At 40.5% G+C, this 15,867-nt stretch overlaps 1 protein-coding gene across 1 annotated transcript in view; it reads left to right on the top strand.

Moving 5' to 3' along the window:
- The window catches only part of LOC126295379 (uncharacterized), a 188,941-nt gene that overhangs the window by 134,116 nt on the left and 38,958 nt on the right, over nt 1-15,867 (top strand). Inside the window, exons 5-7 of the mRNA XM_049987863.1 lie at nt 2,046-2,117; nt 5,483-5,539; nt 13,519-13,560. Coding sequence (XP_049843820.1) covers nt 2,046-2,117; nt 5,483-5,539; nt 13,519-13,560 — 171 coding nt within the window. The remainder of the gene's footprint in view (nt 1-2,045; nt 2,118-5,482; nt 5,540-13,518; nt 13,561-15,867) is intronic.

The raw sequence follows: 15,867 nt of genomic DNA on the forward strand, positions 1-15,867 counted from the left end.
AAAAGTTGCTACTCACCATGTAGCGGAGATGCTGAGTCACAGATAGGCACAACAAAAAGACTGTCACAAATAAAGTTTTCGGCCAGTAAGGACTTCGTCAATAATATACAACACACACACACACACACACACACACACACACACACACACACACACACACCTCCACAACTGCAGCCTCAGGCAACTGAAACCACAAACCACACTGTGCTGAATTCTATTCGGCTATGACAACCAACAAGCTGTCTGCCCACACAAATGGCCACTGACAAACTGTGGCCAGAAACAAGTGGACCATCCTGTTGCTGAACACGCTGCCAAACGTGATATCCCTCATCTCAATGACTGCTTCACAGCCTGTGCCATACGGATCCTTCCCACAACACCAGCTTTTCTGAGCTGTGCAGGTGGGAACTTTCCCTGCAACACGTCCTACATTCCCGTAACCCTCCTGGCCTCAACATTTGTTAGTCACTGTCCTCACTCAACCGGCCCCCTCCCTGTTCCCATTCCAGCACTACACAGCCGTCATTCCACCGTCACACCCAGTCTTTTTACTTCTCTCCATTTCCGCTGTCCCTTCCCCGCCCCCCCCCCCCTCTTGCCTTGTAGTAGTAGGAGGAGGAGGAGGAGGAGGAGGAGGAGGAGTAGGAGTAGGCAGCAGCAGCATAGATGACAAGGAGTGGGTAACTGAGTAATCCTTTATTTGTGTTTTGAAAATCGGGTGTTGTCCATTACCGTGTCTGAGGTCTGCTTGTGCCTCACAATAAAAAACTCCATTCTGAACTGTAGAGAGGTACCTGCAGTCTGAACTGAAATCATTTTTACGTGCAGTGTTGTGACTGAATGGTGGGGTGCAATGAGAAGACGCCAGACTTAATACTTTCCTCATCTGGTCACCCAGATTTACGTTATCCAGTTTCCTAGAATTGCACAAGGCAAATTCTGGGATGGAACAATTGCTGTGTCTATTATGACATTGATGGAATTGCAAAACCCTAATGTTCCTTATTACTTTTATCTTGTGGCTGTGAATTTCACAGTGCATCTCAAATTTACTCTTGTCATTAACAATGAACACTGTGAGGGTGTAAAAGTGCTTTGGCACATGAATGTGAGAATTCCTTGGTCCCTGAAGAGAGTTCTGCAATTGCTTTGTCTGGTGGATATATGCAATATCTTTACTGGACACTTCTGTTTGATTTAAAAACAGAAAGAGACTTCCACATGGGAAAAATATATTAAAAACAAAGATTCCAAGACTTACCAAGCGGGAAAGCGCCGGCAGACAGGCACATGAACAAAACACACAAACACACACACAGAATTACGAGATTTCGCAACTGGCAGTTGCTTCGTCAGGAAAGAGGGAAGGAGAGGGAAAAATGAAAGGATGTGGGTTTTAAGGGAGAGGGTAAGGAGTCATTCCAATCCCGGGAGCGGAAAGACTTCCCTTAGGGGAAAAAAAGGACAGGTGTACACTCGCGCGCACACACACACACACACACACACACACACACACACACACACACATCCATCCGCACAGTTGGTCTGTGTATGTGCGGATGGATATGTGTGTGTGTGTGTGCGAGTGTACACCTGTCCTTTTTTTCCCCTAAGGGAAGTGGGATTGGAATGACTCCTTACCCTCTCCCTTAAAACCCACATCCTTTCATTTTTCCCTCTCCTTCCCTCTTTCCTGACGAAGCAACTGCCAGTTGCGAAAGCTCGTAATTCTGTGTGTGTGTTTTGTTCATGTGCCTGTCTGCCGGCGCTTTCCCGCTTGGTAAGTCTTGGAATCTTTGTTTTTAATATATATATATATATATATATATAATATTTTGCCTGCATTGTCCACCGAATATTGTGTTGTAGAACAGCATTGTGTGAATGCGTTGACTATCTCGTCTGTAAACAAGTTCAATTTACAAGCTCAATTTTTATTATTGACTTTCATTTGGAACTACATTTCTCAGAATAGCTAGAGATTTGTCACTACTCTAACTGCCTCTGGTACAGACTTAGTATATCAAAGTTCTGTGTTTCAGGAATTTGAGTATGTGACAGTCGAGGAACAATTAGAAGACCCTGATGAACCCACGCATTCAGCAACTGGAGAGGTGAGAGCTACAAGTTTATTGTTGTAGTTGTTCAGAGTCTATTAGCAACGCCATACCCTTGAGGATGGCAATAAGAATGTAGAATCACTTAGTCTAAGGAAATGAAGCATTCAAGCCTAAACATTAATTCAGAAATGTCAATAATTAATTTCTGGAAGGAGTTGCACGTCAATTTATGTTTGAGGCAAAATGTCTATGTTGATAGTTAATAGGTAAAATGGTACATAGGTATAGATGTAGTTTTGTCATGTTTTGATAGGTCGATATCTAGTTGCGTTAAAAAGTTACTAATTGGCTGCTACTTGTTACCAAGATGGCAGCTTGTGATAAAATTTCAGTCAATGTAGAAAGTTAAACACTTCAGTGCATAGAGACATACCTTCAAGAGAAAGTTGCCTATTAAAAGCAAGTGCCTGGCAACTTTAAGTTTCAGAAGTGTTGTTCCAAAGTTGCTGCTAAAGGCACATAAAAAGTAGTATAAGTTATATAACATTTTCTTGGTGTTCAGACAAATCAGATCTGTGTTAAAACTCTAGCTTTAGAAGCAGTTCTTGATGCCAAACACTACGCTGCTGAAGCACGTGACGCCCCCCCCCCCCCCCCTCTCCATTCCTGCCACACATTCACCTCCTGCTCTCTCAGCCAGCCTGTCAACTTTGTCTGTGTCAGGCTCTGTATCCACAGAAAAATAATGTTTAGTGTTTTGAAACAATAACAGATGTAACATGACATTTTGTAGTAAAATTTGGGAAGTCCACCACAGCGGCCCACTTATTCTTGAAACAGCTGTACTATGATGAGTGTCTTTCACACACACTGGTTTAAAGTGGTTTAACCAAGTCAAGAGAGGGAGGAGAGGAGATTAAATGTGTGTCGTGTCCAGGGTGACTCTCGATGTCAACAACAGACTGAAGCATTGAAAAGAAGTGGAGATTTAATAAAAAAATAAATGTCAGTTCAGGATGAGTGTGGTTATTGATATTGTAAGGATTGACAGAGAAATGGTTTGATAGATTTTATCTGAACAGTTTCACCTGAGGAAAGTTTCTTTATATAATGTGTCAAAGAAGCTAATGCCTGAACAAGAAGGCTTTTGAATGACACTGTGAAACTCATCAAACAGTATCCTAAATTTCTTGAAAAAGCAATAATGTCACGAATTGTGATTTTTAACTTATAGTTACTACAGTGCCAATCAATGCACTAGACAATGCCCGGTTCACTAAACCTGAAGAAGGCTCGAATGTGAAAATCGTAACTCAAAGAACTGATGGTTTTGTTTTTCGACATTCGTGGGGTTGTGTACGTTGAGTGTCTGAAGCTTGAACTGAAAACGATGAGTATTATCATAAAGATCTATACCCTGTGAATGAGTAAGAGGGAAACAAACTGAGTTTGGAAAAACAAGTTGTGGTTTCTGCCGTACTGCTTGAGTTGTCAAATTCTTTTTGCATTAAGTGTGGGATCCCTGTTCTGCAACATTAACTCTGCTTGCCAGATCTTGCTCAGAGTGACTTTCTTCTGTCCCCAGAAATGAAATCTGCACTGAAAAGGGTGAGGTTTGAGACGGAGGAAGCTGTGAAAGAAAAAGTGATGGTGACCATTAACATGCTTTCAGAAGATAACTTCAAACACTGCTTTGAGCAGTGGAAAATGTACGTAAAGTGATGTGTGGATCACAAAGGGATATATTTCGAAGTTGTAAAGAAGTAAAACTAAAGAATTTTATATCCCTAACCTGGTTATTTTATAACCTCAAAATAGGCATCTTCATAAAGAGATGACTCTGTCAAGAGAGAGTCTGAACAACAAGAAACATGTATAGAACACTACCACTGCGGAAAACTTAGTTTTTTTCCTTTTCTTCGTGGGCAAAGGACAACATTCTACCAGAAACTTGTCTTTGCATGGTGGTTCAGGCTGACGATAGTCCTAAGGTCCAATTGCATTGTTACTAGCAACAGTGCATCTTGCTTTATGTATTTATTGTCATTAATCTCACCCCCCACCTCCCCCACACCACAATTTCAATATACTATGAAAATCCGACTGGCAAGACTGGGATGTTTGTCAATATGACCAACTCTCCGTTCTGAATTTTTTCCTATCTGTGAGAAGAGATGGTTGCTAATAGGAACTTTTATGAATTGCGAATCACACGCAGTATTCTCTTCGCCATAAGAATAATATGAATATATACATTTTACCATGTATTCTTTCATGTTTGCTGCTATCTCATTTAAATCCTGTCTGCCTAATAAACTATGAAACTAGGGTGAGACAACAGCAAACGCGGAAGAATATACAAATCGTGTCATGTTTTTATTTGTATTATTCTTATGCCTAATAGTGATACTGTCAGAAATGAAGCACGGCAATTGACTAGATTTTTAAATGTAAGATGACTCTAATTTCTGTGCAGAATTTAATGTACTAAAGAGGCGTCTCTAAAGATTTTCAAACGGAGAAAAATTTTCGCTAAACTTTCGTGCAAAATGTCTTCTATCAAAAGCAGTCTATTATTTGGTTCTTGTTGATCATTATCGAAGAAAGCAGCAGTGTAAGTACCAACAAATAGCTGTCTCTTGCCTTTGTTTTGCTAATGAGACGATTCCCCCCCCCCCCCCCCCTCTCTCTCTCTCTCTCTCTCTCTCTCTCTCTCTCTCTCTCTGTCTCTCTCTCTCTCTCTTTTATTGTAAGTGGCGGTAGTGCACACAAAAGCACCTACCAGTTCAAAGCAAAATAAGCAATCAATTCAAACCAGACAAAGCACGTGGAAAAGGAAGGGCACTCGTATAAATATGGACGGAGCGTCTGACTCATAGCAATGGCTACCTGTTAAAGCTTAACTGCTAAGCTTACGACTCGAACCAAACTACTGTCGCTGTATCGTCATTCATTCGACCTAAATTGTGTTTCATATTACAATGGACCAACTTTGTTTCGATTTGGAGGTACGGCCTAAAACTTTTCTCTCCCCTTGAATTTACAGTCTCAAATTTCAGCTGCGGCTTAAATTCGGGAAATTTTTTTTTTCTTGATTTCGAGTCTCATTTTTCAGGTGCGGCTTAGATTCAAGTAAATACGGTAGGTGGTTTCAAAAAGTCGATCCCTCATGTGAGGACTTCTGCTTGTCAGAGAAATTGGAGCTTATATGAAGATGAAGATGTACTGTCATTTCACTACTTTGCAAATGAAATAGAAATGGATGAAAAAATCATATCATCCCATTGACTTTTTGCCCGCTTTCACGTGTTATGTGGTGGCTTGCAGACAGCACCTGTTGTAGTTGTAGCAGTAGCACTATTACTGGCATTGTGTGTCATTGGAAACTTAAGTGTTTGTGTTTGTTTTTATGTTTTCAGTCATGTGAACGAGTGGGTCATGATCAGGAGCTGCCAGTTATCATCAAAGAAGAAATTGTAAGTACATGGTGGCCACATTTGGTGGGTATCTTCTGCAATAGAAAACTATTAGTTTCTACATTGTAGCACCAGTATAGAGTATATAAGCAATTTATTGATACGTAGGAGGTGTACAGTGTGCTGTAGTATACCGGAATTTTTCTGTCTGTATACAATGTTAAAGTAACTTACGGGAATGCAACTTTGTGGTTTGATGCCTTTCTGTTTCTCTTTGTAATGGTATTTTGACTACTGCGCCTCCGCCAATACAAAGGTATAATTTACAATCGCGCACGCAGAAGAGCGCTGTGCCAACGACCGATTTTTATAAATAATTTTGTTCGTCTTTTTACTTTTGCGTAGATTTTTGTTTTTAACAACAAATTGATTACACACTCTCTCTTGTCTTCATACGAAAGACGTGTATTTTTCGGCGCTGTGTTGAATGTGCTTTTGAGTGGAAATTAAAATTATATTACAAAGCGAGGTTGTTTCAATAGTGATTCGAGGTGGTTATCGCCAAATTTGTGAATTGATCTTGATAGTGACAACTTCAAGAAGTTTTCAACAGATGTTGAAAAGTGAACGACGGCTCGTCCTACAAGAGAAATTAGGACGACATCCATGAAGACTATATTGTAATTAGTACTGTGTTTCTCACAAGATTATAAGGTAATTTTCAATTAGTTTCTGATGCTATTTCCGTTTAGTCGCTCTTTGTAGTGTTGCCGACCCAGTCTGCCATGCACGGTCAAATTACAGCACGATCTCAATAAATAATATGAAGTCCGCCTTATCCATAACTGAAACAACCAAAATTCAAACCCCAATCAGATTTTCTATTTTTCACACAGAACCCCGAGGAAAGGAAACACTACATCTTGTAAGTTGATATGTTATTTACAAGTCCATTTTGTTTCTTTCTCTTGATATGTTCATAAGAAGCCTACAGAAATTTACTGGTATCAAAGAAAGGCCTCAGTTTGAGGATGACTTTTCTCAAAATGTACATTTGGAGCACAGCATTGTACAGAAGTGAATTCTAGGCTGTGGGAAAACCGGAAAAGAAGAGAATTGAAGCATTTGAGATAAGATTTATAGAATGCAGCTGAAAAATTAAGTGCACTGAAAAGAGAAGACGTCAAATAGTTCTCTGCAGAGTTGGTGAGGAAAGGACTGGGTGAGAAACACTCGGTTTAGGAAGGGGCAGGATCGTAGGCCACTTGTCGGGCTTTGAAGGCAGAGACGTCGGTAGCATCCGGGTCTCGAGATTCAGTCGGATTGCAGTGTAGGCAGTACGTAAGCTGGGTGTACCCTGTGGCGGACAGGCGTGAGCCACGACTGGCCTCTGTCAGGTGAGCAGGAGGCTGTCAGCTCCGTCTCGAGAGAGGCTTTGAAGTCCCCTGCTGTCTGCAAGTGGAAGTATCAACCGTGTGCCGTTACAGTTCCCGTAAAATGGCCCAGTACCGTTATCCCGGAGGCGAGAGGTTTGACCCAGGTATAGGTAGAAGTGCAACCGTTCGGCAGTTGCTGCAGTACGGTCGAGAGTCTCTTGACACGGCCGAGTGTATCCCAAAAGGAGTTTGGGAGTGGAGTTTTCAGATTGATCGGCAGGCACAAACTGAGCTTGTACCAGTCAGAAAATATACACGGCCGAGTGTATCCCAGAAGGAGTTTGGGAGTGGAGTTTTCAGATTGATCGGCAGGCACAAACTGAGCTTGTACCAGTCAGAAAATATACATCCTGTGAAGTTAGCGAACTGTCAGATAGATGACAGGTAGTCTGAAGGGTTACTGTGAGATTTGTGCGAGGCTTGTGTTGAGGACGTGTACTTGTTTTGCCGACTGTAATCCTGCCTGCAGTTTATTCGAGCTACGGGAAGGCAATAGAACTGTAACAGAGTAATGCAGCAGGTGTGTGGCTGTGTCACACGTGTATGAAGCCGACAAACGCTTTACACAATGTGTCTAAGAGTCAGTATGTTGCAGACAACATGTACAGAAATCTATCTCAGTTCAGTGGACTCCGTTCCTGCATTTTTCGTGTTGAGCTATCCTAAAGGTCTGTGTCAGCAGTCCGTTTGCTGGTTGGACTACATCTACCTCGTGGTGTCTTGTGTTCCCACAGTTTCTCTGTGTCAGCTCACATTTTCCACAGCTCTGTCGTTCGAAGCCAGTCGCTGTGTGTGTGTGTGTGTGTGTGTGTGTGTGTGTGTGTGTGTGTCTGATGTAAACAAACACAAACGCAATGATTGGTCAGAAGCGGTAGCACACGTGCACTGGTGTTGTTACGCTCTTGGAAGTAGGTCCTACTTAAGTATGAGATATCTTATTACTAAGTTATGTTAAATGAAACTTCTAAGATATTCAAATGTGTTAACAGCCATCAACGTTTTTCTTAAACATGCTTAACTACATCGTTTTTATTTCAAAAATCATGTATAGTCACAGCTTCTGCAGCGTTGTGCTCCGATTGTGGCGCTGTTAATGCACAGTATGAAAATGGCTGAGGCTGCTTTCTGTTCATTAGTGACACACACACACGGTACATGGTAAAAAAAAGTGCCAAGAAACAGGCTGTTCTTAATGTTTTTCATAAATTTACGGAGATATTTGGCTTTGAAGTTTTCCCAGCGTTGTAAACAATGCAGTCTATACACGAACGTACGTTGAACCTGTAGCACAGTCAGTAGCATAATGGAATGTGATCCAAATGTGGTTATACGTCCTTTGATTCAAATCACCCCAGTAGATTCGCCCCCCTTCCCCCCCCTCCCCGTTCAATTTGAAATACCTGCATCCCTAGTTATAAAACTCGTTTTTTATGAATAATGCATCTTCTTCCTTTTAATTATGCCTGTTTCAATTTCAAATACAAATTCATAATTATCGATGTTATATGATAGACTGTTTGTAAGTTGTTTAAATTAATAAAACATCACAATTTATTTTTAAGGCAAAAGTGAAAACCAAATCCTCGTTATTTGGACTGTGTCCATTGTTCTATACCACAGAGGTAGATAAGTATCGTAAAACATGAAAAACATTTTCACAGCATCGAGCACACTATACAAATGTTTTATGCTACTGTACCATTACCATATGATCCCAAGAGAACTGATCTGGAGCCAAGCTGCGGGATTTGGCCAGAGAAGAAACAAGACTGTTAAGCTGCCAAACGTACTGGAACTAATGCATGTAGCTTTTTCACACGTCACTGCAGACCACTTGAACGATATAGAATGGCTCGTCATAAAAGAAGCGAAGGCCTGGTTGTCTTTGTGGATTCTGTTTTCGATAGGCTTGTTATAAACGACACTTTCAGAACTGAAATGTATTCCTCGGATATGGATAAGGAAGAAGCTAAGAGATTACCAGATGACTGACTGTAAGTAATAGCTTCGGTGGCTTCAATATTTAACTATATGGTGAAAACCTTTAGTACTCGCATACATTACACACAGCTCATGCAGAAAAATTACCCTGTGGTTAAGTCAAGAATTTTCATCATTCTTATTTTGAATTACAGTAGTACATTAGCTACAAACGATTACGTGCTGTGTTTTCATCTAGTTGTCTAAGGAGCGTATTGTGGAGATTTGCAGTGTGTTATTTAATACTGCTTAAAAATAAAATGACATTCGAAGCTGTATTGCTCCTCCGTTTTTACGTGTGAACTGCAGCTGGCGACGCCACACCAGGCTAGCTGTACCAGTGCTGTCCAAGTTAAAGGCACCAGTAAAGTTCTTGTCCCATATCATTGCTAAGTTGATGTGTGCTTAACGCACAGCACAAAATGTACCCTTATCATCACACTTGACAGTTCTCGGGACAGTTTGGCTGCAGTCACACTTGAAACGGAAATCCAATGAGGTTACAGCAAATGCAGAAGAATACATAGTGCAATGTTTACAGCAGGTTTATTCTTATGATGAATGAATTATCACACACAGCTCTGGGCTGAGAAGTAATTATGGGCTGTTGATAGTGAATAGTCGGCTGGAAACCGTATAGCCATTAAACAATCGTGGTCGCTGACATAACAAACTTGGCTGATATCTTTGCAGTAGTGTGGCAGATGTGAAGAAATGTACATGGTGGCAGATAGTCAAGGAAATTTTAAGGAATGGGCTTAAAAATTCAGAGCTATTAAAAGCTCCTTGCAGGACACCTTCAGTCTTATGCTGAACTCACTATCAAATTCACTCAATCGGTTTAGCCAGCAGCGAGTGTGTATTCTGGCAGGTTCTGGAGGACATAATTCTGTCGCTTGTCTTTCTAGTGATTCAGACCTAGAATAGAACAGGCGTCCTTCTTGGGAAGCAGAGCCTCTGGCACTCTGCCCCGTGACCAGCCAACAACAGAGCTTAACACAATCTCCCACCTCTCGTGTCACAGACTTCCTTCAGTTTCTTCGACGTTTTAGACTGGCCTACGTGTGTCCCGTGTATCCTGTATATTGAAATACATTTTCTTTATTTGGCCAGATTTCCTGGGCACCCAAGTCCCGATCACTTGACTGTCTGTATAGAAAACAGGTGATACTGATGGGTATTAGAATAAGAAATCTGACTAAATGCAGTAAATGAGTTCTTGGGCAGCAAGATCATTCGCCATGTCTGAAGTAGAGGGGATAAAAATGCAGGCTGGCAGTAGGAAGAAAAGCACTTTGGAAAATTATGAATTGTTGAAAATTTAATATAAATATAAGCATTATGAAGCCTTTCTGAAAGTGTTGTGCAGAGTGTAGTCTTTAATGAAAATGAAATGTGTGCAATAAGCAATTAAGGTATGAAAAGACCAGAAACTTTTGAAATCTCTCTGGTAATCCTTCGTGACAGTGGGACGGCAACTGTACACAAAATCTTTGAATAATGTTAATTAAAACCAGCAGTAAGCCAATAATTGAATAAACAATTTTAGACTGCAATACAGTTATTGGTTGTAATTATCATTGTTCAAGTAATTTTGAAATGTGTTACGACAGAAGACAGCTGAAGATTTAGAGATCCGATCAAATAACTGATGAGGTACTGCATAGAATTTGGAGAGAAGGATGTATATGGGAAAACCTAACTGAACGAAGGGGCCGGTTGTGTTTTGTTTTTGTGGATGGTGTGGTGGAATATGTTAATAACTAGCAAACCCAGCAATACTTTGCAATTACTAAACATGTATACACATTCTAATCCCCACCCCTGCCCAATCCACCCCACTCTCGGACTCTCTCTCTCTCTGTCTCTCTCTCCCTCTCTCTGACTGTGGGCTGTGTTTATCATTACTGAAAACGAAATCTTGATAGGGAAATGAAGTCACTTTAAAATAAATCAGTAAATTGGTTTACTGTAAGTGGATGGATAAGAAGTCTGTATTCACGAAGTGGCAGTGCCAAGAGAACTCACCTATTTTAAAAAAAAGTACTATGTGCGCAATTTTTGGAGGTGCTGTTATGTGTGTCACTTGTGTGTTTTCCTGCTGCTGCTTGTTGAGTAGCTTTTTTATCTATACAACTACATTATATTGCCAAAAATTGATTATTTTCATGGCTAAATTGGTTGGATAATTAATGTAATGGTACAGGAGAGACATCTCCAGCTGGTGGAGATGTAAGGCTTGTAGCTTCAATGACAGTACGTCTCACAGTTTTAAGCTGTGAATGGGTAGGGTTGCAAAATTTTGGATGATTCATATGGCACACTGTATGGTAGTATTCTAATCAAAAGTCGATAAGCTGTGAAAACAACATTTCTCTTTCCTCTTAAAACTGACGGCAGTGAAGAAAAGAAAAGAGCACACTATAGTGTATACAAAATTTGTTTAAAATTATGAATAAGGAGAAGTTTGTCTAATGGTTTAAATGCCCCAACATCAGAGTTTGGGTTTGGCAAAATAGAGAGAGTGTTACCTGTAATAGGGTATGGAGTTGTTTATCATAGTTCCAGTGTGCACCACTTATTGTGCTGAAGAAAATACTAAATGCCAAAGGGTATGAACAGATTTCGCAGCGTTGTGTATTGATTACATTAGAGCAACAGTTCAGAGGCTATTGTTGATTTATCAGAATGACAGTGCACCCTGTCATACAGCATCATCTTTGTGCCAGTAGTTTTTTGACAGATAACATTCCTGAAATGGTCTGACCAGTCCCAAGTTCCAACCAGAACCCAATGAGACATCCTCGGGACAAATTAGAATGTCGACTTTGCTTCGGACCCCTGTTTTGGCTCTTGGGGGGATAGTGGGCTGTCGTACCTTCACACACATTCAGACATCTCGCTGAAAGTGTATCCCACAGAGTTCCAGCCGCCGTAAAGGTGAAGGTTATGCACGACACATATTGAAGTCCACCAATAGGTGCCCAGGTACTCTAGATGAGATAGTGTATGTATGCTTTATTTCCACATCAGAGGACTGTTATTAATGCCTTGACTAATATTGTGTTTGGATTGTGGTTGACCGTATTTACTCGAATCTAAGCCGCACTTTTTTTCCGGTTTTTGTAATCCAAAAAACCGCCTGTGGCTTAAAATCAAGTGCAAAGTAAGTGCAAGTTCTGAAAAATGTTGGTAGGTGCCGCCACAACTAACTTCTGCCATCGAATATATGTAGCGCTACACAGGCTTGCTTTGCAGATAAAATACTGGCGCCAAAACTTCTGCGTAAGAAAATAAGATAAAAAAAAAAAGGTTGAAGAGGAGCTTTTTTTTCTCCGCCCTGAGTTTCGACCACTGCATTTTCATACATTATCCAACGAATGAAATACAAATTCCATATTGTTCATCTTCGAATGTAGTATCATTTCAATGTACTACGAAAATCCAACTGGCAAGACTGTTTGGGGTTTTTGTCAATATGGCCAACTCTACATTCTGAATTTTTTCCTACCTGTGAGGAGAGATGGTTGCTAATAGGAACTTTTATGAATTGTGAATCACATGCAGTATATATACATGGAGTATATAAACATTTTGCCATGTATTCTTTCGTGTTTGCTGCTATCTCATTTAAATCCGTTCTGCCTAATAAACTACGAAACTAGAGTGAGACAACAGCAAACGCGGAAGAATATACATGTCGTGTCATGTTTATATTAATATTATTCTTATGCCTAATAGTGATACGGTCAGAATTGAAGAGGTGTCTGCAAAGATTTTCAAACGAAACAAAATTTTTACTAAACCCTGGTTCAGAGCATCTTCTATCATACGCAGTCTGTTGCTTGGTTCTTGTAGATCATTATCAAAGAAGGCAGCAGTGTAAGTAACAACAAATAGATGTCTCTTGCCATTTGCTAATGAGACAATTCCCCCCCCCCCCCCCACCCCTCTCTCTCTCTTTCTCTCTCTCTCTCTCTAAGCGGCGGTAGTGCACACAAAAGCAAGTCATGCCGCGAGCGGGGACATGCCGTAAATACTCATTATCAGAATGCAACAAACAATTCTTGACACAGTACAGTATTGCATTTTCAGCTTAGAGTGACGTAAACACCTATAACAAAGAGAACGACACTTATCAGATCAAGGAAAAATAAGCAATCAATTCAAACCAGATGAAGCACGTGAAAAAGGAAGGGTACCCGTATAAATACGGACGGAGCGTCTGACTCATAGCAATGGCTACCTGTTAAAGCTTAACTGCTAAGCTTACGACTCGAACCAAACTACTGTAGCTGTATCGTCATTCATTCGACCTAAATTGTGTCTCGCATTAAAATGGACCAACTTTGTTTCGATTTGGAGATGCGACCTAAAACTTTTCTCTCCCCTTGAACTTCGAGTCTCAAATTTCAGGTGCGGCTCAGATTCGGGAAATTTTTTTTTCCTTGACTTCGAGTCTCATTTTTCAGGTGCGGCTCATATTCGAGTGCGGCTTAGATTCGAGTTCCCTTCAGCCAGGTGCCTTCGTGATTCCAACATTTTTTATATATATGACTCTTAGGTGTTCTGCAATTAATGTGTGTTACGTATTTTCCAATATATGTGTGTTGTCTGTTGCAGGACTGTGACGATTACATCGATCCGTTCAGCATTTCTGGGGAGGTAAGGTGTATAACAGCTAATGTGCTTTGTGTTGATACTTATGATAACGATAGGGAGTGCAGACAACGTGTTGAGCAGTGTACAATAACATAAGCAAGACATTTTGAAATACCAGGCTGTGCCCTTCCTAATAGTAGTAAAAATGTGTTAAACCAATTAGCTGTCACATTACGTCATAGAGATTATTAATCTGGTCAGCTCACAAACTCCCCTCAAAGTTATAACTTGGTTCCCAGGAAGGCCTGCAAATGGAACTTGAATTGGTGATATCCTCATTATTGAGTGTAGAAGTGAGGCTGTTAGTTGTCAGAATAAGACACTAGGAAGCGACTTGGTATTACATGTTGAATACTAGCTATCAGAATTTAAGTATCTGACAAGTTAATTAGTATATGGGGGGCTTAATCTGTAGATCACATTATGTGACCATGTGGCACAAATAAATATGGTAGGTTGTCAATTTTCCATGGCAAAATTCTATACCAGGGCCGGCCAAACACTGCACAGTGTGCAGACGTGCGGAAGTGCTGCACATGTGCGCACGTGTGCGACAGTGAGCGAAAGCGACATCTGTTATTAGACGTGTGTCCTAAATGAACGGCGGCGGCTCCACTTCCCTGTTTATGTGGTACAAGCAAGAGTGCAATATATCCAGTCTCGTTTACTCTTGGTAACCGTAACCTTAACAGAGAAGTACGGAGAAAGGCAGGTACTGTGAAAAAGCAAAGGACGGGAGATCTATGTTCTCAGTTGTTTAAAAATTACTGGGAACTGCAATTCTTTTTTGTAGCCGTTGGTGAAAACTCAGTGTTTGCTGTGCCACCAAATAATAGGCGGCCAGCGTACGAGTGTAGTGTACTCAAGAGTGAAGAAAGGCAAGCAAAATTAAATGTCCTTAAGAAAATGGATGAGACACATCAACTCGATTATAATTTCTGATGACCAGTGATAAACGTGTCTGGATTTATTCCTTTCACAATTAAAAATTATTATTTACTAACTGTGCATTATTGCCCCATTCTGCTCCATGTTATATTATTATCAGGAAAGTTGGTCATTAAACCGATTGTTCCAATGTGCACTTACATTTAGTTTTTTTTTTTAAATGTGTTAAGGGCTACGCTCAGCTGAAGTCGATAAAACGTAACATTCATCTAATTGTCACTTATTATGCAGATTTCAGACGGAACTGATGACAGATATAGCAATAATGGTATTGAAATAACAGGTGATCATCGAGAGGTCTATGGTTATCTTTCTGTTCAGAGGTCAGTGAGACAGAAATTATGAGGGTGTAACAGAGGGCACCGAAAATTAGTTATAGGAAACCTTGCATTAGCTAACGTTATTTGAAATCATGAATAAGGTCCATTGGAAGTAGCTAAGTGCTCTCTTTCTTAAATACTACATCAAAAACATTTACGTTCTGTCAGTCAAGCTGCCTTAATAAAAATCCACGGTTGTTAACTGTATTACTTGTCTTACTGGGTTAAACTGTTAACATAAAATACACGTTTCAATCAGTAGCCTGTGACAGTATTTTAAATGTTTAATACGCGAAACACCTTCCCGTGGTTGGCTTGCAAGCTATGGAAAGAGCACTAAAATGCACCGGTACAGAGTATCCCAGCACGTGGATAAAGCGACATCTGTGCGTAGAAACATGCACTACGTGAACGCTGATGGCTGCGGCATTCACGCTGTGACCCGGAAGTTGCACGTGTGCCGGAGCACCGCAAGCATGCAGAATTTCTGGCTGACCATGTTCTATACCCTTTGGAGGAGGAGATTTGGCATAAGAGGAGTTTCATAGGTAATTTTCACTATTCTTTGAGTTCATTCTAAAGCAGCAGTCACACACACTCAATTTAGAAGTAACAAATCTGTCTTTCACTATTAAGTCCATTTCAAGTGATGTGGTATTGGAAGTCCTTCCAGTTAAAGTTAGTTAGTTTGCTGTTGTAAATAAATTGCCCACAGTTGCAGAATTTGGTGAACGTTTAAATGTTTCATAAGAATCATGTTTATTATTTCAAGAATGAATTCTCATTTGCTCTGAAATGTGGCCGATTTGGAACTTCCAGAAAGAATAAGAAACCCGGTCTCGAACTTGCCTTCGTCTTACGTGAGAAAGTGCTCTACCGACTGAACTATCCATGCACAACTCACAGCCTGCCCTCAGAGCTCTGCTTCCACCTCTACATCATCTCCTATCTTCGAAACTTAACAGAAATCCTCCTGCTTACCTCACAGGATGTGCAAGAGAACCTAAAGGTTGGTATGAAAACACTAGTGTTTTACTAGCAA

This window comes from Schistocerca gregaria, chromosome 11 (assembly GCF_023897955.1).
Source record: "Schistocerca gregaria isolate iqSchGreg1 chromosome 11, iqSchGreg1.2, whole genome shotgun sequence".
Lineage (NCBI taxonomy): Eukaryota > Metazoa > Arthropoda > Insecta > Orthoptera > Acrididae > Schistocerca > Schistocerca gregaria.